The sequence below is a fragment of the Talpa occidentalis genome, unplaced genomic scaffold, assembly GCF_014898055.3.
Source record: "Talpa occidentalis isolate TD23 unplaced genomic scaffold, MPIMG_talOcc4v2.1 talOcc4.7, whole genome shotgun sequence".
NCBI classification, from domain to species: Eukaryota; Metazoa; Chordata; class Mammalia; order Eulipotyphla; family Talpidae; genus Talpa; species Talpa occidentalis.
Window position 1 is genome coordinate 79,093,984 of NW_023605083.1, and position 22,898 is coordinate 79,116,881.

General features: G+C 47.8%; 1 protein-coding gene across 1 annotated transcript; it reads left to right on the plus strand.

Annotated features, from left to right (window-relative positions):
* Nucleotides 1-9,445: 9,445 nt before the first annotated feature.
* On the plus strand, nt 9,446-12,250 carry CCL1 (C-C motif chemokine ligand 1). Its single transcript, XM_037494862.1, has 3 exons — nt 9,446-9,580; nt 10,675-10,789; nt 11,839-12,250. The coding sequence occupies exons 1-3, from the start codon at nt 9,505-9,507 to the stop codon at nt 11,927-11,929; spliced, it is 282 nt and encodes a 93-aa protein (XP_037350759.1). The 5' UTR covers nt 9,446-9,504; the 3' UTR covers nt 11,930-12,250.
* Nucleotides 12,251-22,898: the final 10,648 nt, after the last annotated feature.

Here is a 22,898-nt window from a genome sequence, read left to right on the forward strand (position 1 = left end):
TTATTTATTTTTTCGAAGAACCAGCTCTTGGTTTCATTGATCTTTTGGATTGTTTTTTTTTCTGCTTTGGTTTTTATTATTTCTTTTCTTCTACTGGTTTTGGGTTTTTTTGTTGTTCTTTTTCTAGATCTTTGAGCTTTGAGATTAGGTTGTTTCTTTGAGTTCTTTCTTGTTTCTTGATGTGAGCCTCTATTGCTATATATTTTCCTCTTATTACTGCTTTTGCTGCATCCCATACATTTAGGAAATTGGTGTCCTCCTTGTCATTCAATTCAAAGAATTTTTTAATTTCTTCTTTGATCTCCTCATTAGTCCAGTGGTCTTCTAGTAGTGTGTTTCAATCTCCATGAGGTAGGAGAGTTCCTTGGAATGCAAATTTCTTGAAGGTAAGGTGTGGGAGGAGGTGTGCAAGCCATCACTGGGTACCTGGGGTTGGAACGGAGCTGTGAGCCAAGGGAGAGGGCATCTGAGAGCCTGTGGTACAGCTGGTCAGTGCTGGTAGCTCTTTCCTTGTCATCCCATCCCTGTGAACTCCTTTCACGTCCTGCTCCTGCCCCAGGCCCTCTGCCGGGATTGTTCTGAGTGCACCAGACTCATTAGACCTGCAGAGTGTGGAGTCCAGAGACTTTGGGCCCAGATATGGGGGCAGAACCAGACACTGGTGCTGGGTCCAGAGACTTTGGACCCAAATATGGGGGCAGAGCCAGACACTGGTGCTGGGATATCAGAACTGGAGAGACTAATGTCTAAACATTAGTCTAATTTTACTAATAGGGGGAGGGCTTATTATAATTAAGGCCACACAACTAATTTTTGGGGAACTAGAATCTCTGTCCAAGTACAGATCTAGTTGGCGCCAGGGCCCTCAGGAAGTGGTCCCAAAGTCTGGGTCAGCCTTGGAAGGTGCTTAGAAAAATTCATTCTGGATGAAAAGAAGTCCAGGGGAGAAACAAATGAAACCAATGTCTGTGCTTCTAGTCTTCTAGTGCATGTGTCCTCCAATTATTGCTCCACATTTATGAACAGAAGGATTCCCAAGCGGTTGATCAGGTGCTACAAAAGCAGCAGCTCCTCCTGCCCCCACAAGGGTGGTGTAATGTGAGTGTGGCTCCTGGCCCATCCCTACTTCCCCCTACAGAGAACAGAAACAGGTCACCTGGAATTAGTAATTTATAGATGGCTATACTCCCCCACAATAATGTGTTTTTTTTTTTAATTTATTTATTTATGCATACAAGAATACCAGGATTCACCAGAAACAGGACGGGGAACAGAACAGGCAGACTGACTGAAATACATTGCTGAGGGGAGCAGCGGACGAGACAGGAGAGGTCTGCTGCACTATGTGTGTAGCTCCCTGGCGGGCCGGGGATCAAACTCATCTCATGCTGCAATACTTGTGGATCACTTCGCAGTGCTGTCCTGTGCTGTGCTTAACCCCTTGCAACACCAGGGAGCCCCCCTCCACCCCAATAAGGTTTTTAAACCTGGGCCATGACAAGACCTGGGTGCAGAACCAAGTGTGGACACTAGGGGCAGCGCTGCGCCTCTAGTTAATGCCTTTGAGACTACAAAGGACTGCCATTGCCAGGAGAGAATCCAGAATACAAACTTAAGGCCATGGAAAGTCATATGTCCTGTAGATGTACAATTCAAAATTGCTAGAGTAAAGAAATTCAAAGAGATAGGAGGAAACAATGAAAGATAAGTCAAAATGATACAAGAGAACTCAATAAGATGTAAGGAGATACAACAGGTAGTGCTTGTTAACAAACACTTGCTGGTGCTTTTGTAAGTGGCACCCAGGGTGACTCAGCCCCTCCTTTTGTCTCTTCTCACAGATTCAAGATGAAGGGAAATGGAGATATCTGGGCCTCAAAGACAGAGACATGGGCTGAGAATTATTTGAAAGGCGTACAAACCTGCCTTTGAAGGAAATGAGTGAAAACCTTTCCATCCTGAACCCGGAGACCACATGGCTTCCTTGCACCTGAACCCCTAAGCTGACACTGATTTTTCTGCTCCAATTTTGGTGGGCCATAGAGGGTTGCTGGGCCCTGATAAGCTATGTTGTACTTTATATATTTAAATTCTAGAATCTTCATCTCCTGCTTTCTTGTGTCTTTGGACTCCACAGGGATTTTGGGGTGCAGACTTAATTGGCTTTGAGATGCTGGGACCAAGACTGGAGTGAAGGATGGTGAAGGAGAGAGACATATTGGACCTGGTCCCAGGGTACTGATTTCTTGTCATTCAGAGCCAATGAAAGAGTCATAACTGTCAGCCACCTGCCTTTGTCCTGTGGGGAAGCATTGACTTAGGGTACACTTTGCGGCTTGGTGGATTGGCAAGCCATTATGAAGCAGAAAGCTGGGTGCAGACCCTTCTATCCCTGCTCTGCTCAGAGGGCTTGGGACTGATGAGCCAAAAGTCACTTATGCCCTGGCCAGAGAGCATCTGTGAGGTCCTCTGCATATAAGATGTTGCTAGGGCCTCCCCGGTGGCGCAGTGTTTGAGCGCTGGGTTGCAAAGCTGCCCGCAGCCTCTGCAGCACTGGTTTGATCCCTGGCTGCTGGGTGAGGGTCCCACATGGTGCGCAGACCTCTCCTGCCGCCCACTGCTCCCCTCAATAGTGTATTTCCTGGGTCTGCCTGTTCTGTTTCCTGCTCTGGCTCTGGTGAATTCTCTCACCCGCCATGCTTCTGACTGTACCCAGTGCTTGTATAAATAAATAAATAAATCTTTAAAAAAAAAAAGATGTTTCTTGCCTCATTTTACAGTGAGGAGAGTGGGTACTGGAAAGAAAAATGACAGCATGCAGATACACAGCTGTTCAGATTCAGATTGTGCTTTCAGGCCCAGGGTGCTGTCTCCAGGCCAGAGCTCTTTTCTGTGCCCCACGTTGCCAGGTGAGTACCTGGAACAGCCTGGCACAAGGTCCTCTCTCAACCACAAAGGCCTGGGTTTGCTGGAGCTTCTCCGTGGTTGTCCAAGAGGATGTCCAAGAAATGAAAACACAACTCATCCAGAAAAGAGGCATCTTGGTAGGAACAGGGGTACCCTCCCTGCACTCAATGAACTCTAGAGACCTCAGCCCACCTGCTGCCAGGAAGGAAGCCTGCCTGGGATAGGAGGAAGGAGGGGTGTGGAAGAAGGAGTGTGTGTGGACCATCACCTCTGCCCTTGCTTCTTCTGGATAAGGGGGCCTGGCTTCTGATAAAACAACAGGAGGTGTGAGCTGACACGCATCCAGGGAGGAGGGAGGGCGTGTTGCCTGCCCTAGGAGGGTTTAGGATATAACTATAGGAGGATCTGGATTCTATTGTCTGCTGAATCTTAACTTCAGAGCTTAAGATCCCAGATCAGTCTGATGTCCTTCTCTGGGGCAGAAGTTAGAATGGGTGGGGAGGTTAGTGGGGAGGACACAGGAGGATGAGGAGTTGGGTGGGGATGTGGAGGTGAGCAGTGTTTTTCTGCCTACATGACCGCTTCCTGGGAGCACTTGCTGCTGGTGAATTGATAGCTCTTCAGTCTCTGCAAAGGGATCGTCTTACTGTGAAATGTGAAACAGCAGTAGACAGGGCTCTGAGCACATCTAGAAATAAAGTCACAGAGGAAAGTCCTGGGAGAAGGTGCTAGGTTTTTCTCCACTTGAAGGCAGCAGGAGTGTCTGCAGGGGGAGGAGAGGGAGAAGAGGATCTAATCCACCCCTTGTCCTGTGATCCTGCCCCGGGCCCTGGGTGGTACCTGCCACCTGAACTCAAGATCTGAGGTCACCTCCTTCAGCTGCTTGATGGACATGGTCATTAGTGATCAGGGAGCCCAATGTGTCCAGGCCTGGATGGGCCTCCTGATCTGCAGAGTTTGGGGAGATCAGATGGGAAGAGAAAATGTTCTGGATTTGGAGTGGGCAGCTTAGTTTAGGATTTATTCTGACTCTACTAATAGGTGTGGGGAGGACTCCTGTCTCCTACCTGGCTTTCAGTTTTCTGTTTTTATTTATTTATTTATTTATTTATTTATTTATTTATTTATTTAAGATTTATTTATTTATTTATACAAGCACTGGGTACAGTTAGAAGCGCAGGAGGGTGAGAGAATCCACCAGAGCCAGAACGGAGAACAGAGCAGGTAGACTGACGAAATACACTGCTGAAGGGAGCAGCAGGTGGCAGGAGAGGTCTGCGCGCCATGTGGGACCCTCGCCCGGGGGCTGGGGATCGAACCAGCACTGCAGAGGCTGTGAGCAGCTTTGCAACCCAGTGCTCAACCGCTGCGCCACTGGGGAGGCCCAGTTTTCTGTTTTTAAATCAGGTATTTAAAATGAAATGGTGAGGACCTTTCTGCTCTGATGGGTTGAGAAATGGGCCATTTCAGCATTGGGCTCATTAGAAGGAGAAAAGCAGAGAGAGAGACTGAGCTTACCTGGCTGAGTGAGCACCTGGGAGCTGAGGGAGGCAGCTGTGAGCAGCAGGCACAGGAGGGCTGCGGAGACCTGCATGCTGGAGGGTGAGTAAGGATGGCAGCTGCAGCCTGAGAGTGATGGTTGCTGGGTTGTCTCAGCCCCTCTGCTGCTCTGGCTGGCGCCTCTGCCTGCATTTATAGGAAGCACGAAGGATGGGAGCACCAAGGGGATATTTACCTGGACAGCAAACTTGTGTGTGCTGAACACCTGCACACAGGAGGGTCTCCTGGCCTCCCAGTAGTGGCTTAAGGGATGCTGAGCAGCTTGTGCAATATGTAGGTCCATTTTCGCAGATCTGCTTCCCTGAGCTTTTGCCCTCTTCATAATGTTCCAGGGAAGTTCCGGCATTTCAAATTCATTAACTGCAAACTCCTTTTCTTAAGTCTAAAAAGAAACAATCAAGCTAACTGAACATTAACTTCACTCCCAGGAACTTGTATAACCACTCACAGTCAATGCATGTGTCTGATTAGGCCCTGTACTCCCCCCCCCATGGAATTCACCCCCACACGTGGGCCCCCAAATTTCTTCCAAAGGCAGTAGTAAGAGGACATCACACCCTCCCAGCCATAAGGACTCCTGTCTTTCCTTCCATGGACGCCAGAAACTAACATCTCAGAGTGTGCTCAGGAGCCTGGGATCCACAGCCAGTCAGACCAGGGTGTGAGTCCTGTATCCACCACTGACAAGGAGCAAATGGTCTCTTTGAGGCTCGAAGAGGAACAGATTGCTGCTATGACCTCAGGGTGATGTTGTGAGATTCTGATCATGCCTGGAAAGTGCTCATCTCAGTGTGGGTCATTTCCACTACATGAAGGCCCAGGTGATACTGATCCTGTCTGTCTGGGGGCCGCACTGGGGGAGCCCCTGTTGTGAGGAGCTGGGTTAGGGTATCAGTGGGAGGAGTGGCATCTGGGGTGGCAGATGCCGGCAGTGGTACTTGTTAGGCAGCAGAGACAAGGTGGACACAATACCCCCAACATGCCCCAAGTTGGGAGGGGAGGATCAGAGTATTTTGCCCAGTAGGGATCTGCCGCAAAGGTGACAGGATCCCAGCATGGAACGCATGGGCTGCTTACTAGGGTGCTGTTGGCCCTGGGCAGGGGGGCTAGCTGATGAGAAGTGGAGTCTACATCTCTGTTGGAGATTCATGGCCTTGCACCCAGTTATGATGTTGAGCCAGCTACAGCCTGGAGCCCCTTGATGGATGTGGGGGTGGGCAGGGTCCTACAGGAAAGCCCTCTAGTGCCTGCTTGAAATGCAGACTTTTAGTTAAATTTGAATTTCAAATAAACAGTGTAATTTTGTAATATGAATATGCCCTTATTCTCATGTTGCCAAATCTGGGAACCTGTCCATCATTACTATAAATCTTCTCTCGACTGTCATATAACCAGGGGGAGTCTGCCCTGGGGAAGGAAGTCCTCTGAGATAGGTGATGATGGCTCTCATCAATGATGTTCTCTAGAGGCCTGGGCATCCACCTTGGTCCCACTGACAGAGTGGAAGCTTCTAGAGGTCCTACCCCAGAGCAGACGTTCAGCCTGCTCTTTCCCTACCCATTGATCTCTATAAAACAGAAATCTTCTAGAACTGTGGAATTCTGTGGTTTTAGAATCATTATGCTGCTGTCTTAGCACCAAGCATCCTGCCATCTGCCTCTAACAGCCCTGGGCAGCCTTGGTGCCCTGCTGTCCTAGGTGAGAACACAGTGAAGTTGGCTACAGCATGCAATGTTGTGTTTTAATTTAATCAATTATTTAACATATTTTGAAATTTGAGGTTACATTGGTTTACAACACTGTACATGGTTTTTAGGTACAGGATCACCTCGGCAGGTGTTTTTTGCACAATACCCACCACCAAGACACCCAGAGTCCTCTATCATAGCCCACAGTGCTCCCTCCCCACTAAACTCCCCTCCCCCCCGCCACCTTTTGCTTGCCCTCTAGTAGCCTCAATTCTGCAGTTGGATTTCTGTGTTTGTTATTGGTTTGGATTTACCCTTTGTTTTGTTTCCCTATATTCCACATATAACTGACATTCTCCTTCTGAAGATATTTTGCTTAGTCCATATTCCCTCCAGTTCCAACCATTCTATTGCAAATGACAATAGTTTTTTTTAAGATTTATTTATTCATACAAGAACTGGAGCACAGGCCAGAGGTATGGGGGCTGAAAGGATTCACCAGAGACAGAGTGGGGAACAGAACAGGCAGATCCACTGAAATACACTGCTGAGGGGAGCAGCAGGCCAGTCAGGAAAGGTCTGCTGCGCCATGTGGGTTGCTCCCTGGTTGGGGGTGGAACTCATACTGCAGTGGCTGCAGATAGATTCATAGATTGCTTCTTAACCCCTTGCGTCACCAGGGAGGCCCCCAAATGGCAATAGTTTATATCATTTTTTAAACTGAGTAGTAATCCATTGTGTGTATATAGCACAGTTTCCTAACCACTCATCTCTCTTTGACACTTTGGTGGTTTCCCTAACTTGGTTATTGTAAGTAGTCATCTACTAAAATCTGTCCTCACAGTATCACTTATTTGGCTGCCCTGATAAGCAACTGATTAAAACTAGAACTTTCAGCATGTGGGCGGGGCACTCTACACTACTCTTCTCCTTGTCCATCTCACTTCACTCTTCAAGGCTCCCAGGAATATTGAGATGGTGACACTTTCCACTTGACAAAGCAGGCACCTGGTTACTGCAGTGGCCAATTTAAGGGGGTGGGAGCCACCTCCAGTTCCTTCTAGCTGCTGGGGAGCCTGGAAGGTGAAGTCATGACTAAATGTTTCTGCCCCTCTTTTCCTGTCTTGGGCTCATGGTGGCCACAATGAGGGGCAGGAGGGGAAGTGAATTTCTAGAGGGGAAATTCTGGCCCCTTGATTCTCAAGTGGGCAGCATCCCCAGGAAGAGTGGAAAAAGAGAAGAATTTCCCATTGTAACACTGTCCTCTCCATGCCCAGGTGAGCTAAAGAACCCCTGGTTATTTCCCACAGATTAATCACACCTTTATCTCTGATCTAACCCAGGTCCCCATGTTACAATAGTAAAGGAAGAAAAAAAGCATCAATCTTCAAGGACACGGGATAAGGGAGTCCCTACAGTGAGTTAGTGATTTCTACTACTTCAAGTACCTTTGGGTGGTCTGAAGAAGGGAAACTGACAGAGAAGGGCTTTGGTGACTATGTTCCTGCCTGAAAGTTCTGAGATGGTCCATGTAGAGGTCAAACAACCGGGGTCAAGTGCATCGGCCCACCTCCTCAAGTTCTCAGCATGACCTTGGCAAATTCAGTTTCCTCTTTCTGGGATGTCTCTTTCCCCATCTGTGACATGTGGAGAAAACACCAAATCTACAATTATTATGTTCCAGGTCCTGAATCAACTGGAATTCCACCCCACCCCCCAACTTGTTCAGGCATATCTATTTGATTCTGATTCTGAAATGGAAATATGACATCTTCATTTTTTTTCAAAAGCCTTCCCAGGAGCCTTTTAGGAGCCATTGCTGCAGAGGGTGTTCAAAGAGCTTTCAACTCCCATGTACCAGTATTCCTGGGCTCCATTTGGGAACTACACAGAATAGGGGGATTGCAGGTGTAGAAGACCTTCATATGGGAGATCCAGACACATGGGGGTTCAAAGAGGCTGTGAGCCTGTCTGCTGGGGAGCAGAAGGGTCCTTATGGAGACACTGAATTTGAAATGGATTGAAGGTTCACAATCAGGGACAATGCCGTGAGTTCAGCAGGTAGAAGAGCAAGAGGGAAAGCCTGAGAGAGGGAAACACTCATGTTTAGGGACGTGCAAATATTCAAACACCCAGAAATCCATGGGGGAGGTATAAATGTCCAGGAAAGCAGCCTGTATGTACCCCAAATGACAGTGGGAGGGGCACTGAGGTTGTTGAGGTGGAGAGTGCACGACCAAAGTTACTCTAGGTTATGGGTAGGTCTTATGAATCTAACAGAAATTGAGCCAGCTATTTTTCTTGAGCACCTATTATGTGTTCCTTATTCCAAATAGGACATTCATTGTCTTCAAGACCCAGCTTAGGGTCACACCTCTCCGAAGCCACTTCCTCACTCTGGATGCTCTTCTTCCACCAGCACTATAGCTCCCTCCGGTAGCTCTGAAGGAAGATGCCCCTTTCATTAAGTCTCATTGTCCCTGCCCAAGCCCCTTCTCCCTTAGTGTGATTCCTGCCTCTTCAGCCCTCCTGCAGGAGAGTCTGGTAGAAGAACATTCCCTGGAGCCTCTCTGGTGCCTCAGGACAGCCCCTTGTCCTCCTCTGTGCCTCCATGTGGCACATCTGCTGTCCTTACCCTGGATGATTTTCCTTGTCTCACTGTGAGTCAAAAGGTAGGGGCTCAAGTTCACATCCTGCATCTCATTGGTCTCCCCTGGGGGAACTGAACACCTAGAACAGAGTTGCTGTGGAAAAGTGTGGCATGGTTGGCAAAAGTGACATAGCCAGTATGTGGGCCAGGCACGTGCCATCACAGAGCTTGCTGAATTCCCATCACACCCTCTTGAGGCCCCTGTTACTCTCTCCATCTGCAGTTGATACGTGACTGGGGGAGGTCACACAACTGGGAATGTGCAGAACTGGGTGTGGCCCACATTGATCCTGGGCCAGAGCTCTTTGGCTTTTCATGTCCCAGCACAGAAGCTCCATCCCTGAATGAAACTCATGGGATTAAAGAGGCCACGAACAGTCCACTTCCTCTCACATAACTTCACTTCCCACTCACCTGGGACAGCTCCTACTCATTTTCTCAAGATCCTTATCTCCTCCTGAATCGGGGGAGTTTCCCCACACCTCAAATACCACTCAGGAGTTTTCCATGCTGCCGTGATAACCGCAGGTGTTGGCTGTGGAACCAGCCCATTTTCTATGACTTATTGGGGCCTGGAAAACCCCTCTCCAGGCTAATAAAAGCTTCAAGAGATGCAGGATAGGCCAGAGAAAAGCTCTTAGCTCGTCGGACTCATCAAGACCATTCTAGTGAGCCCTGAATCTCTTGAAGCTGCCCGAGATGAAGCTGACCAGTGTGGCCCTGGTGTGCCTCCTACTGGCTGCCATGTGTCTGCAAGCCTTGGACGGCAAGAGCAGTGAGTGTGGCTAAGTCATTTGGTTTCTCCTTGGAGGAAGGGGGGATAGAAACATGGCAGGTGCTCTGGATTTGGGGAGAGCTCACCCTGAACTCACTGTCTCCAATAGCCTTTCTTTGGGAAAAATTCTAGTCCACGAGCAGGAATGAAAGACTTAGGTATGGTGGCCTGGAAGAGAAACAGTAGTCTGGAGCAACAGAGAGAGAGCTGAACTGCCAGCTTGAGCAAAAGGAGGCTCTGATGGAGGGCACCTGGCAGATTACTTAGGCTGAGTGAGACCAGAGGAGGGAGTGGGTTTGGCCCCCATAGCATAACAGATAACCAACAGAATCTGAAGTCAGGACTCAGGGCCAAAACAGTTGGCTAGCCTCAGGCAAGTCACTTATCTCTCAAACTCTGGTCCATCAGGTAAGTGGGATTGCAATGTCTGCTCTTTGGGACTATTAAAACAATGTTGACCTAATGGCAGACACACAAAGGGGCTACATGAACCCCAAAACCAGGAGGAAAGAACCAGGACTGGAATGCAAATTTCTTGAAGGTAAGGTGTACAAGACAGATGAGTGGGGCCAGCGGCTGGAACAGAGCTCAGAGCCAAGGGAGAAGGTATCTGGAGGGCCTGTGGGGCAGCTGGTCAGTCCTGGAAGCTCTTCCTCTCTCCTCCCATCCCTTTGAGCTCCTTGCACACTTCCTCATCCTGCCCCAGGTCCCAAGACCACAGTTGTTCTGAATGCACCAGACTCACCAGGCCCCCAAATTTGAGGTCCAGAGATTTTGCACCCACATATGGGGACAGAACTAGACACTAATGCTGATATCAGAACTGGAAGAGCCTTTAGACATTATTCTGTAAAGTCTCATTTTGCAAATAGGGAGTGTGGTGCTCAGAGTGAAGGCTCATTGAAATTAAGGCCACACAACTCATTTTTGGGGAATTTGTGTATGTACCGAGCTAGGTGGCTCCAAGACCCTCTGGATGTGGTCCCAAAACCTTGGTCTGCAGTGGAAGATGCTTAAAAAAAAATTCATTTTGGATGAGAGAAAGTAGTCCAAGGGAGAAATGAATGCAAAACAAGTCTGTGCTTCTCTCCTAGTGCACGTGTCCTCCTCCAATTGTTGTTACACATCTACAACAAGAAGGATCCACGAGAAGTTCATCAAGTGCTACAAAAACACCAGCTCTTCCTGCTCCTACAAGGATCAAGTAATGTGAGTTGACTCCCCTGGACGATCCCCACTTTCCCCTGCTGAGAACAGAAAACTGCCCTCCTGGAATGAGAAGTCGCTAGATGGCGGTGCTCCCCCAGAATAAGATTTTTAAACCTAGACAGTGAGGCCAAGACCTGAGTGCAGAACCAAGTGAGGATGCTTGGGGGCAGCGCTGCGCTTGTTAATGAGAGGATGGTGGCAGCTGTGGTCCTGCAGGAACTTACTTCATGGAGCACCAAGGTCCCAACTATTATATAGCTAATTTTATGCTCAAAATATGCTTAACAGTTCCAGGCATTACTGCATAGTAGAAGGAGGGAGGGATCACGATTAGTTCCTGCTTCTGAATTTACTATAGGTGTGGGGGACTTGTGTAGGTAACTCTTCTTACTATATATAGTTCATTATCTGGGTACTACTCTGCCCTCCTTATCTGTGAAGTGGAGTACACATGATAGAGATGACACAGGCCAGCCGGAGCTTGATGAAATAGTGGACACAAGTCATTCCGCATCTGCTGTAAGGACTAATATTTTAGCTGTCTCGGACACACATTTTATCTTGAAAACTGAGGTCAGGGAGATAGAGAGACTTGTCTAAAGACATGCAGCTCCTTAAGGCAGAATTGCCCTATAGCATGAATAGTTGACAGGTTTAGGAGATCAGATCAGAAAAAAAAAAAAACACTCATATGCACACTCATGCACACATACATGCCCAAACTGAGGCTCCCAGACAGACACATGCACAAGAAAAAGATGCAAAATGGGCACCTATGAGACATGCTGGGATGGGAATTTCACAACAGCTAATCTTCATGTGTCTGCAGCCTTCCCCTCAATGTGATACCCCCAGGGACACTCTTCAGGGATCCAGCAAACACAGTTTACTAACCTCTCCCCGGTGCTGTGTGCTGCTCCCAGTGAGCAGGTCAGGGGCTGTGCAATGGCTTAGTGCACAGGCCCAGAGAGAGCAGCTCAGGGATATGGAGATGGGGCTTGCATGTGGCAACCAGGGGGACTCAGCCCCTCCTTTGTCTCTACCCACAGATTCAAGTTGAAAAGAGGAAAAGAGAGTTGTGCCTCAAAGACAGAGCCATGGGTTAGGGATTATTTAAACAAGACGGACCCCTGCACTTGAAAAATGAGTGAATTCCTTTTCATCCTGGACCTTGGAGGCCACCTGGCTTCACCTGTACCTGAACCCGAAGCTGACACCGATCCTTTTGCACCAAATTTGCTGGGTCATGGGTGGTTACTGGGTCCTATAAGCTATGTTGTTGCACTTTATATTTAAATTCTAGAACCTTCAACTCCTGCCTCCCTATGTTTCTTAGACCACATAGGAATTTTGGCATTGAAATTGGCATTGAAATTAATTGGCATTGAAATTCTGAGACCAAGGTCTGGGGAATGGTGGAGGAGGGAGACTGATTTCATGTCATTCAGAACCAATAAAAGAGTCATGACCTCATCTGCCTGCCTTTTTCCTGCGGGGAAGCCTTGACTTTGGGGTATGATGTTGATTCTCTGCTTTGGGCCTTAGTGGTCTCGCAGCCACAGTGAAGAAGCAAACTTGGTGCCAGATCTTCTCTCTCCCTGCTGTTCCCACAGCTTAGATATCATTCAAAAACCAATTCTTCCCTGGCCAGAGAGGACCTGTGATTTCACATGTCTATACGTTGTTGCTAATCCACATTTTACACATGAGGCGTTTGGGGACTGGAGAAAGAAACCACAGGCACAGCAAGTCCATATCAGATCTGGCCTGGGGCCCAGGGTGCTGCCTCCCAAGCTAGAGCTCTTTCTTGTGCCCCAGGTTGCCAGGTGACTGGCTGGCACGACCTAGCTCAGGGACCTCTCTCCTCACATAGACTTGGGTTAGCAGGAACTTCTTGGGTTGACCAGCAGGACACCCAGATATGGCAAGGCTTCATCCAGAGGACAAGAGACATCTTGGTGAGAGCAGTGGAACCCTCACTGGGACGCTAAAGCCTGCTCGGCCCACCTGCTGCTAGGGAGGAAGCCCCCCTGGGACAGGAGGAAGGAGGTGTGTAGAAAGAGGGGTGTCTGTAGACTATCATGTCTGCTTTTGCTCTTCCTGGAGAAGGTAGCCTGGCTTCTGATAAAGCAACAGGAGGTGGGAGTGGACACTCATCCAGCAAGGAGTTGCCAGCCCTCAGGAAGGTTTAAGATGTAACACTAGGTGGATCTGGATTCCATTGTTTGGTGAATCTTATCTTCACAGCTTAAGATCTCAAATAAGTCTGATGTCTTTCTCTGGCACAGAAATTAGAATGGCAGGGGGAGGATCCAGGACTTGGGTAGGGATGTGGAGATGAGCTGTGTTTTTCTACCTACATGACAGCTTCCTGGGCGCATTGGATGCTGGGGAATTGGTAGCTCTTCAGTCTCTGCAATGGGGGCTTCTTACTATTTAATGTGAAACAGCAAGTGGACACGGCTCTGAGCACATCTAGAACTACAATCACAGAGGAAAAGCCTTTGAGAAGGTGCCAGGTTTTTCTCCACTTGAAGGCAGTGGAGGGTCTGGAGGGCAAGGGAGAGATGGAAGAGGATTTGATCCACCTCTGGTCTATGATCCTGCCCAAGGTCCCAGGTGGTACCTGCCACGCAGACTCAAAATCTGAGGTCACCTCCCTCAGCTGCTTGATGGACATGGTCATTAGTGATCAGGGAGCCAATGTGTCCGGGCCTGGATGGGCCTCCTGATCTGCAGAGTTTGGGGAGATCAGATGGGAGATAGAAAAAGTTCTGGATTTGGAGTGGGCAGCTTAGTTTAGGATTTATTCTGGCTCTACTAATAGGTCTGGGGAGGACTCCTGTCTCCTACCTGGCTGGCAGTTTTCTGTCTTAAAAATTAGATCTATAAAGTGAAATGCTGAGGACACTTCTGCTCTGATGAGTTCGGAACCAAGACACTTCAGATTCAGCCTTCCTAGAAAAAGAGAAGCAGAGAGAGCGAGAGAGAGAAGGAGTTTACCTGACTGAGTGAGCACCTGGGTGCTGAGGGCAGCAGCCCTGAGCAGCAAGCACAGGAGCTCTGCGGAGACCTGCACACTGAGGGCTGATGATGGCAGCTGCAGCCTGAGAGTGATGGCTGCTGGGTTGATTCAGTCCCTTGCTGTTCTGGCTGGCGCCTCTGCCTGCGCTTATAGGCTGATAAAGGGTGGGAACTCCCAGAGCATATTTACCTGGACAGCAAAGCTTGTGTGAACACTGCACACAGGCAGTATCTCCTGGCCTCTCAGGAGCGGGCTCAGGGGTGCTGAGTAGCTTACAGAGCTATAGGTCCATTATCACAGATCTACTTCCCTGAGACTTTGCCCTCTTCATAATGTCCCGGGGAAGTTCCGGTATTTCCATTTCATTAACTGTAGACTCGATTTTTAAGCCTAGACCTCATCAATCAAGCTAACTGAACATTAACATCACTCCCAGGAACTCATACAACCACTGAGTCAGTGAATTTGTCTGATTGGGCCCTGTACTCCCCCCTTGGAATTTACTCCCACACACCAAGATGATATTCTTCCAAATGGAGTGGGAAGAGGCCATCATACCCTCCCAGCCACAAGGACTCCTATCTTTCCTTCCGTGGACACCAGGACCTAATATCTCAGAGGGTGCTCAGGAGCCTGGGATTGGCAGCCAGCCAGACCTGGGTGTGAGTCCTGTATCCACCACTTACTGGTTTTGTGACTAGGAGCACATGGCCTCTTTGAATCTCAAAGAGGACAAGTTGCTACTATGACCTAAGGGGGATGTGGTGAGGGTCTAGTAATGTCTGGAAAGTGCTTAGCTCAGTGTGGGTCATTTCCACTTCTGAAGGCCCAGGTGATGCTAATGCTGCCTGTCTGGGGGCCACACTGGGGGAGCCCCTACTGTGAGGAGCTGGGTTTGGGTCTCAGTGGGAGGAGTGGCATCCGGGTTGGCAGATGTTGGGCAGCAGAGACAAGGTGGGCACGATACCCCAAGATGCCCCAGGTTAGGGGGGGTGATCAGAGTATTTTGCCCAGTAGGGATCTGCAGCAAAGACGAGGGGATCCCAGCATGGAAAGCATGGGCTGCTTACTGGGGTGCCGTTGGCCCTGGGCAGGGGGGCTAGCTTCTGGATGAGATACGGAGTCCCTGTCTCTGTTGGAGATTCATGACCTTGTACCCCATTATCATGATGAGACAACCACAGCCTGGAATCCCTGTTTGGGGCTGGGTGTAGGCAGGGTCCTTTCAGGATAGTTAGTTAAATTTAAATTTTAATTAAATAATGAGTAGTTTTGTAGTATGAATATGACCCAGAGGTCATTTTGGGAAAGCTGGAAACCTATTGGTCTTTACATCAGTAAAATTTTTCTCTGGGCAGGAGGGCCACACTGTGAAGGGCCACGCTGTGAAGATGTCTGCAGCCTCTGCAGTGTGGGTTCGATTCCCGGCTGGCTGGGGGAAACCCACATGGCGCGCAGACCTCTCCTGCCTTGCCCGCTGCTCCCCTCAGCAGTGTCTTCCATCTGTCTGCTTGTTCTGCTCCCTGCTCTGTCTCTGGTGGGTTCTCTCACCCTCCCGTGCCTCTGATTTTACCCCAGTTCTTGTATAAATAAATAAATCTTAAAAAAAAAAAAATTCTCTGTCTGCTGTCATATAACCAGGGGGAGTCTGCCTGAGGAAGGAGACCCTCTAGGATAGGGGATGATGGCTCTCATGAATGCTGTTCTCTAGAGGCCTGGATGTCCACCTTGGTGCCACTGGCAAAGTGGAAGCTTCTAGAGGTCCTACCCCAGAGCAGACGTTTAGCCTGTTTTTTTCCTACCCGATGATCTCTACGTAACAGAAATCTTCTAGAACTGCGGGATTCTGTGGTTTTAGAATCATTATTTTGCTAAGGAGTTTTAGCACCAAGCTTCCTGCCATCTGCCTCCACAGCCCTGGGCAGTCTTAGTTGCCTGTTTTAAGTGAGAACACAGTGCAATTGGCTTCAGCATGAATGTTGTGTTTTTAATTTAAACAATTGTTTAACTTTTTTTTTATTTGAGGTTATATTAGTTTTCAGCACTATTTTATTTAGAGGTATAGGATCACCTTTCCAGGTGTTGTTAGCACAACACACTCACCACTAAGACACACATAGTCCTCCATCAGAGTCCTCCACTGTGCTCCTTCCCCCCCACCTGCTCCCTCCTGCTCCCTCCCCCACCTGCTCCCCCTCTAGAGACTTCAATTTTTTTTCAGTCAGATTTCTAGAGTTTTAATAGGTTTGGCTTTATCTGACCCTTTGTTGTATTTCACTGTATTACACTTGTAAGTGACACCGGTCTCATATTTGTCTTTCTCTTGACTTATTTCACTTAGCATAAGCCCCTCCAGTTCCATCCATGTTGTTGCAAATGGCAATAGTTAATAATTTTTTTTTTAAGATTTATTTATTTATACAAGCACTGGATATAGTCAGAAGTGCGGGAGGGTGAGAGAATCCACCAGAGACAGAGCAGGGAGCAGAACAGGCAGACCGATGAAATACACTGCTGAGGGGAGCAGCAGGCACAGCAGGAGAGGTCAGCGCACCATGTGGGACCCTCGCTGGTGGCCGGGGATCAAACCGGCGCTGCAGAGGCTGTGGGCAGCTTCGCAGCCCAGCACTCAACCGCTGAGCCACCAGGGGAGGCCCAGTTTATATCTTTTTTAAAGCTGAGTAGTATTCCATGTGTGCCTATCCCACAGCTTCCAAACCACTCATCACTCTTTGACACTGGTTGTTTCCACAACTTGGTTATTGCAAATAATTACCTGTTAAAATCTGTCCTCATGGAATCACTTATTGGGCAGCCCTGATAAGCAACAGATTAAATTGGCTGGGCACCCTGTACTACTCTTCTCCTTGTCCATTTTTATGATTCCCAGGAATATTGAGATGGTAACATCTTCTGCTTGAAAAAGAAGACACCTGGCTACTGCATGGCTAAAGCAGGGGTGGAGGGAGCCCTTTCCAGCTCCTTCCAGCTGCTGGGGAGCCTGGAAGCCAAAGGCATGACTAAGTATTTCTGTTTCTCTTTTCCTGTCCTGGGCTCATGGTGGCCACAATAAGGGGCAGGAGGGGAAGTGAATTTCCTGAGGGGCAGTCCCACCCCCTTCCTGAGTGGGCTTGATGTTTGAGTGAGCAGCATTCCTTGGAATAGGGGAAGAGAGAAGAATTTCTCAGTGGCCACATGTTCTCTCTGTGTCCCAGGTAAGTTTGAAGAACTGATGATTACTTTACAGGTGAATGACACCTTTATTCCATCTCTCCTGAGACCCCAGTAAAACCACAGTAAAGGAAGAAAAGAAGTATCAGTTTACAAGGACAGGGGATAGGAGAGTCACAACAATGGGTTAGTATTTCAACTACTTCAATTACCTTTATGTGGCCTGAAGAAGTGAAACTGACAGAACAGGGCTTTGGTTACTGTGGTCCTGCCTGAAAGTTCTGAGATGGTCCAAGTAGAGGTCAGTTACCCCGGTCAAGTGCACTGGCCCACTTCCGGAAGTTCTCAGCAAGTCCTTGAAAGTCTGTTTCCTTTTTTCTGAGAATCCTCTTTTTCCATCTGTGACATGTGGAGAATTTACCAGATCCGGTGCCTGAATTACCTAGAATTTCCCTCTTCCTGCTGACTTGCATGTGCACATCTATTTTGATTCTGATTCTGAAATGGGCTTAAGACATCCACATTTTTTTCACAAACTTGCCTAAGAACATCTAGGTGCCTTTGCTGCTGAGGGTTTCAAAGAGTTTTAAATTCCTACATACCAGGATTCCTATGTTGACTCTCGGGACAGCAGCACTATAAGTGGTGCTGAAAGAGAGCAATTTCTCAGAGTCTATGTGCAGCAACAAGAAGCCTAGAGGGGCTATACCAGAAGTAAAGTGCAGCCTTGATCCAAGGGAGTTTCATATTTATTTAGAACCAGGTTCAGAGAAGGTGGTCAAGCATGTGGAGGAATGCATATGAGTGGGGGTGTGTTATCGGGGATGCAGCATTATCTGGTGCCAGCTAGGGTGGCGTGACCATGCTTATTGCTTGGGGAGCTCCATAGTTCCTGCTAATCAGGGAATACTCTCTCTACTCCCTATTCTTACCTAACTTTCTGCTAATCTTTATAGGTAAGTATTCTAGTTGGTCTTGCTAATCTGGCCATAATGTCTGCCTGCTATTTTCAGCAGATACTGGCTTCCCAGTATATTCATCATACCAGGACTTTTGCCCTGGTGAGAGGCCCCTGCCTGACTGTACGTTTAGCTTGACCAGTAGGAACTCTAGGCACCAAGAAAACTGTCCTGCTAACAAGGAGAGTTAGGGCTTAGTTTGGAGACTACACAGTGTAAATAGGGCACTTGCAGAAGTAGAAGTCCTTCACGTGGAAGATCAAGGCAGAGGGTGCTTCAAAGAGGTTTGAATTTATCTGCTGGGGAAGCAGAAGGGTCCTTATGGAGAACTGGAGATTTGAAATGGGTTGAGCGTTCACACGGGGAGATAGTGCTGAGGGCTCCACAGGTGGAGTGTGGAAGGCAAATCCTTAAGAGAGGAAAGCATCCAGCATGTTCAGGAACTTGCAAATGTTCAAACACACAGAAATCCATGGGGGAGGTATAAATGTCCAGGGAAGCAGCCTGTATGTACCCTAATTGACAGTGTAGGGGGGCACTGAGTTTTGTTTTTGTTTTTTTTTTTAAATTTTTTTTTAAAGAGGTATGTATTTTATTCATTTATTTATTTATTTGTTTGTTTGTTTTTTGTTTATACATGCACTGGGTAAAGTGAGAAGTGCGGGAGGGTGAGAGAATTCACCAGAGCCAGAGCAGGGAGCAGAGCAGGCAGAAGGACCGAAGTACACTGCTGAGGGGAGCAGCGGGCGGCAGGAGAGGTCTGCGCGCCATGTGGGACCCTCCTCTGGTGGCCAGGGAGCAGCCGGGGATCGACCGGGGATAGAGCCAGCGCTGCAGAGGCCGCGGGCAGCTTCGCAACCCAGCGCTCAACCGCTACGCCACCGGGGAGGCCCGGCACTGAGGTTGTTGAGGTGGAAAGTGCATGACCAAAGTCACTCTAGGTTATATGATACATGTGGGTCTTCTGCATCTAACAGAAATTGGGCCAGCTATCTTTCTTGAGCACCTATTATGTGTTCCTTATTCCAAGTAGGACATTCATTGTCTTCAAGACCCAGCTTAGGGTCATACTCTCCAAAGTCACTTCCTCACTCTGGATGCTCTTCTTCCACCAGCACTATAGCTCCCCCCAGCAGCTCTGAAGGAAGGTGCCCCTTTTGTTAAGTCTCATTGTCCCTGCCCAAGCCCTTTCTCCTCCTAGTGTGATTCCTGCCACTTCAGCCCTCCTGCAGGAGAGTCTGGTAGAAGAACATTCCCTGGAGCCTCTCTGGTGCCTCAGGACAGCCCCTCGTCCTCCTCTGTGCCTCCATGTGGCACATCTGCTGTCCTTACCCTGGATGATTTTCCTTGTCTCACTGTGAGTCAAAAGGTAGGGGCTCAAGTTCACATCCTGCATCTCATTGGTCTCCCCTGGGGGAACTGAACACCTAGAACAGAGTTGCTGTGGAAAAGTGTGGCATGGTTGGCAAAAGTGACATAGCCAGTATGTGGGCCAGGCACGTGCCATCACAGAGCTTGCTGAATTCCCATCACACCCCTCTGAGGCCCCTGTTACTCTCTCCATTTGCAGTGGATATGTGACTGGTGGAGGTCACACAACTGGGAATGCATAGGACTGGAATTCCCATACTGGTCCTGGTCCAGAGTTCATTGGCTCCATGTATCCTAGCATAGCAGCTCTACCCCTAGGTGGAAATTTATGGCATCAGAGAAGCCACAAACATACCACTTCCTCTTGCTCACCTTTCTCCAGTTTCACTCAGCCTGGACAGCTAGGTTTCTCAAGGTCCTTATCTCCTCCTGAACTTGGGGGAGTTTCCCGACACCTCAAATTCTGTTACAAGGCAGGATGTGTGGTACCCCAAACCTGCCAGCTCAAAATGGGATCTTCCTTCTACTGTATCAAGATAAAACATATTCTACTGCATAATATTTTTAGTTGAAAGGAATTTTAATACAATTAGAGTACAATAGAAGGGAAAGAGAAAGAACATAGGTTCCAAGTCAAGCACCCAATATTACCCATGCCCTCATTAGTAAGTGCCCAGCCAAATAGAGCTGACCTGTAACAGGGCCACTGAGGCCCAAAAGCTTGCCACAAGTTTAAGTCATCTTCTGGTTAAGGACCCTCAGGAAAGGGGCAGAAAGAGCCAGGCAAGTCTGGAAAGAAAAGACCAAAATCAGGGCCTCCCTTGTGCTGCAAGAGGTTAAGATGCAACCTATGAAGGTATCTGCAGCCTCTGCAGCACGAGTTCAATGCCCAGCCTGCCAGGGAGCTACCCACATGGCGTAGCAGACCTTTCCTGACTGGCCCACTGCTCCCCTCAGCAGTGTATTTCAGTCTATCTGCCTGTTCTGTTCCCCACTCTGTCTCTGGTGAATCCTCTCACCCTCCACACCTCTGACCTATACCCCAGTTCTTGTATGCATACATAAATCTTAAAAAAAAAAAATCAACATCAAGATAAAGGCTGCCATTGTTAGCCTCCCCACAGGCCTCTCACCCACATCTTTTTCAAATTTCTCCTTTACGTCCCCCAAGTCTCTGGTGCAAGTCCAAGATGAAAGCAAGCTTACCTTCTTCTCATGTTTCTCTGCTCCTTGTGGCTTCTCCAAGTCTCCCAACTCTCCTTTCCTTCTTCTAGTCTCCAGTCTCCTTCTTCTCATCTCCAGTTGCTCCTCCCTACCCAGCTCCACCCTTCTTTAAGGTGGAGCAGGAAACCTGGAACCTCCCCTCACCCTGGGGTATACTATGTTCCAATTCTATCAGGAGAGGCGGGGAAAGGACTTTTCCATGCAGCCAGGGTTATGTAACCAGTCCTTTACAGTGTGATTTACCAGGGCCTGGAAAAATCCTCTCCCTGCTCACAGAAGCTTTAAGGGCTACAAGATATGCCTGAGAAGAGCTCTTATTAGCTTCACCAACCCATTAAGACCATTCCAGTTTGGCCTGAGCTAACTGAAGCTCCCAAAGATGAAGCTGATTGCTGTGGCCCTTGTGTGCCTGCTGCTGGCTGCCACGTGTCTGAAGTACAGCAAGAGCTGTGAGTCTTGTTGGAGTCACTTGGCTTCTCCCTGGGGAGGGCAGAACATGGAAGGCACTCAGGGGTGGGGAGAGGGTTCACCCTGAACTCACTGTCTCCAACAGACTTTCTCTGGAAAGAACTCTAAGAGGAGGAATGGAGGAATTTGGCAGTGTGGAAGACTGGAAGTAAAGAGGAGCCTGGGGCAGACACAGAGAGACCTTGAACTTGAGCAAAAGGGGGCTCTGATGGAAGGGACCTGGCAGATTATTTAGAATAAGTGAACCCAGAGGGGATACTGGGTCTGGCCCCCATAGTGTAACCGATAATAGACAGAACAAGGAATCATGGCTTAGGGCCAAACCATTTGGTAAACCTCAGATAAATCATTTCCCTCTCAAACTCAGATTTCTCCATCAGGTAAATGGGACTATGATGTCTACTCTCTGAAGCTAGTAAGACAATATTACCTAATCGTAAAAACACAAAGGGGCTTTAAACTTCTCTAAAACCAGGAAGATGGAACCAGGGCTAGAACACAAGTTTCTTGAAGGGAAGGGGTGAGAGGAGGTGTATAAGAATGCAGAGGGGACCTGAGGCTGGAACAGAGCTGAAAGCCAAGGGAGAGTGTGTCTGAGGGCCAGGGGGGCAGCTGGTCAGTGCTGGAAGCTCTTCCCTTGTCATCCCATCCCTTTGATCTCCTTGTACACTTCCTGCTCCTGCCCTAGGTCCCTTGACCACGTTTGTCCTGAGTGCACCAGACACACCAGGCCTGGCAGAGTATGGGGTCTAGAGCTCTTGGACCAAATATGGGGGCAGAACCAGACACTGGTGCTGTAAGATCTTGTAAACATTTGTGTATAAATTCTTATTTACAAATAGGGGGTGTGGTACCCAGAGTGAGGCTCAATGTGATTAAGACCATACAACTGTTTTGGGGGAGCTGGAATCTGTCCAAGTATAGGACCAGGTGGCACTAGGACTGTCTGGATGTGGTCCTAAGGCCTGGGTTAGCCTTGGAAGTTGCTTAAAAAATTCATTCATTCTGACTTCACTTGAGTTCAAATATTCACATACACAAGTACAAATTAAATAAATAATTAAATGATTATTCATGTCTCTATTTTCTCATAAATAAAATTAGAAAAAAGCAGAACCTATCTTATAGGGCTGCTGTAAAAATTATTTCTTTCTGCCATGTTTAGAGCATATATTCAAAAATGTTTATAGATAAGGATATTTAATTCTATAATATTTTGTAGAGGAAAAAGAAGCTGAATGACTGGCTGATTAATGTCTTTGTAACACTAGTTCCTAAAGATTTCAAAAACTGAGAAGAAAATTATGTAACACCAATTTGTTGGAGTTATTTTTGGATAGGTAAGTCTCTTTTTAGACAGTATCAATTGTAGCAAGAAATTAGTTTGGAAATAAACACTGATATTATTATGTTAGTTATGTTATCTCTCTTATTTTTCAAGATTTGTAAGATTTTTTCTGTTCTATCTTTATAATTTTCCTAATCAAATGTATAATTAAAGAAAAAATTCATTCTGGATAAGAGGAAGAAATCCAGGGGAGAAATGAGTACAAAACATGTCTGCTTCTCTTCTAGTGCTTGCTTCCTTCTCCAATTGTTGCTACACATCTATGAAGGAAAGGATTCCCCAGCAGGCAATCAGGTGTTACAGAAACACCAGCTCCTTCTGCCCCTACAAAGATGTTGTAATGTGAGTGTAGCCCCTGGGCAGCCCATCCTTCTCCCTGCAGAGAACAGAAACCTGCCTGTCCGGAATTAGCAGATGCTAGATAGTGATGCATCCCCAGTTATTTATTCCCCAGCTTTTATTTATTTATTTATTTATTTATTTATTTATTTGTTTGTTTGTTTGTTTGTTTGTTTGTTTGTTTGTTTAATATTACTGCACAAT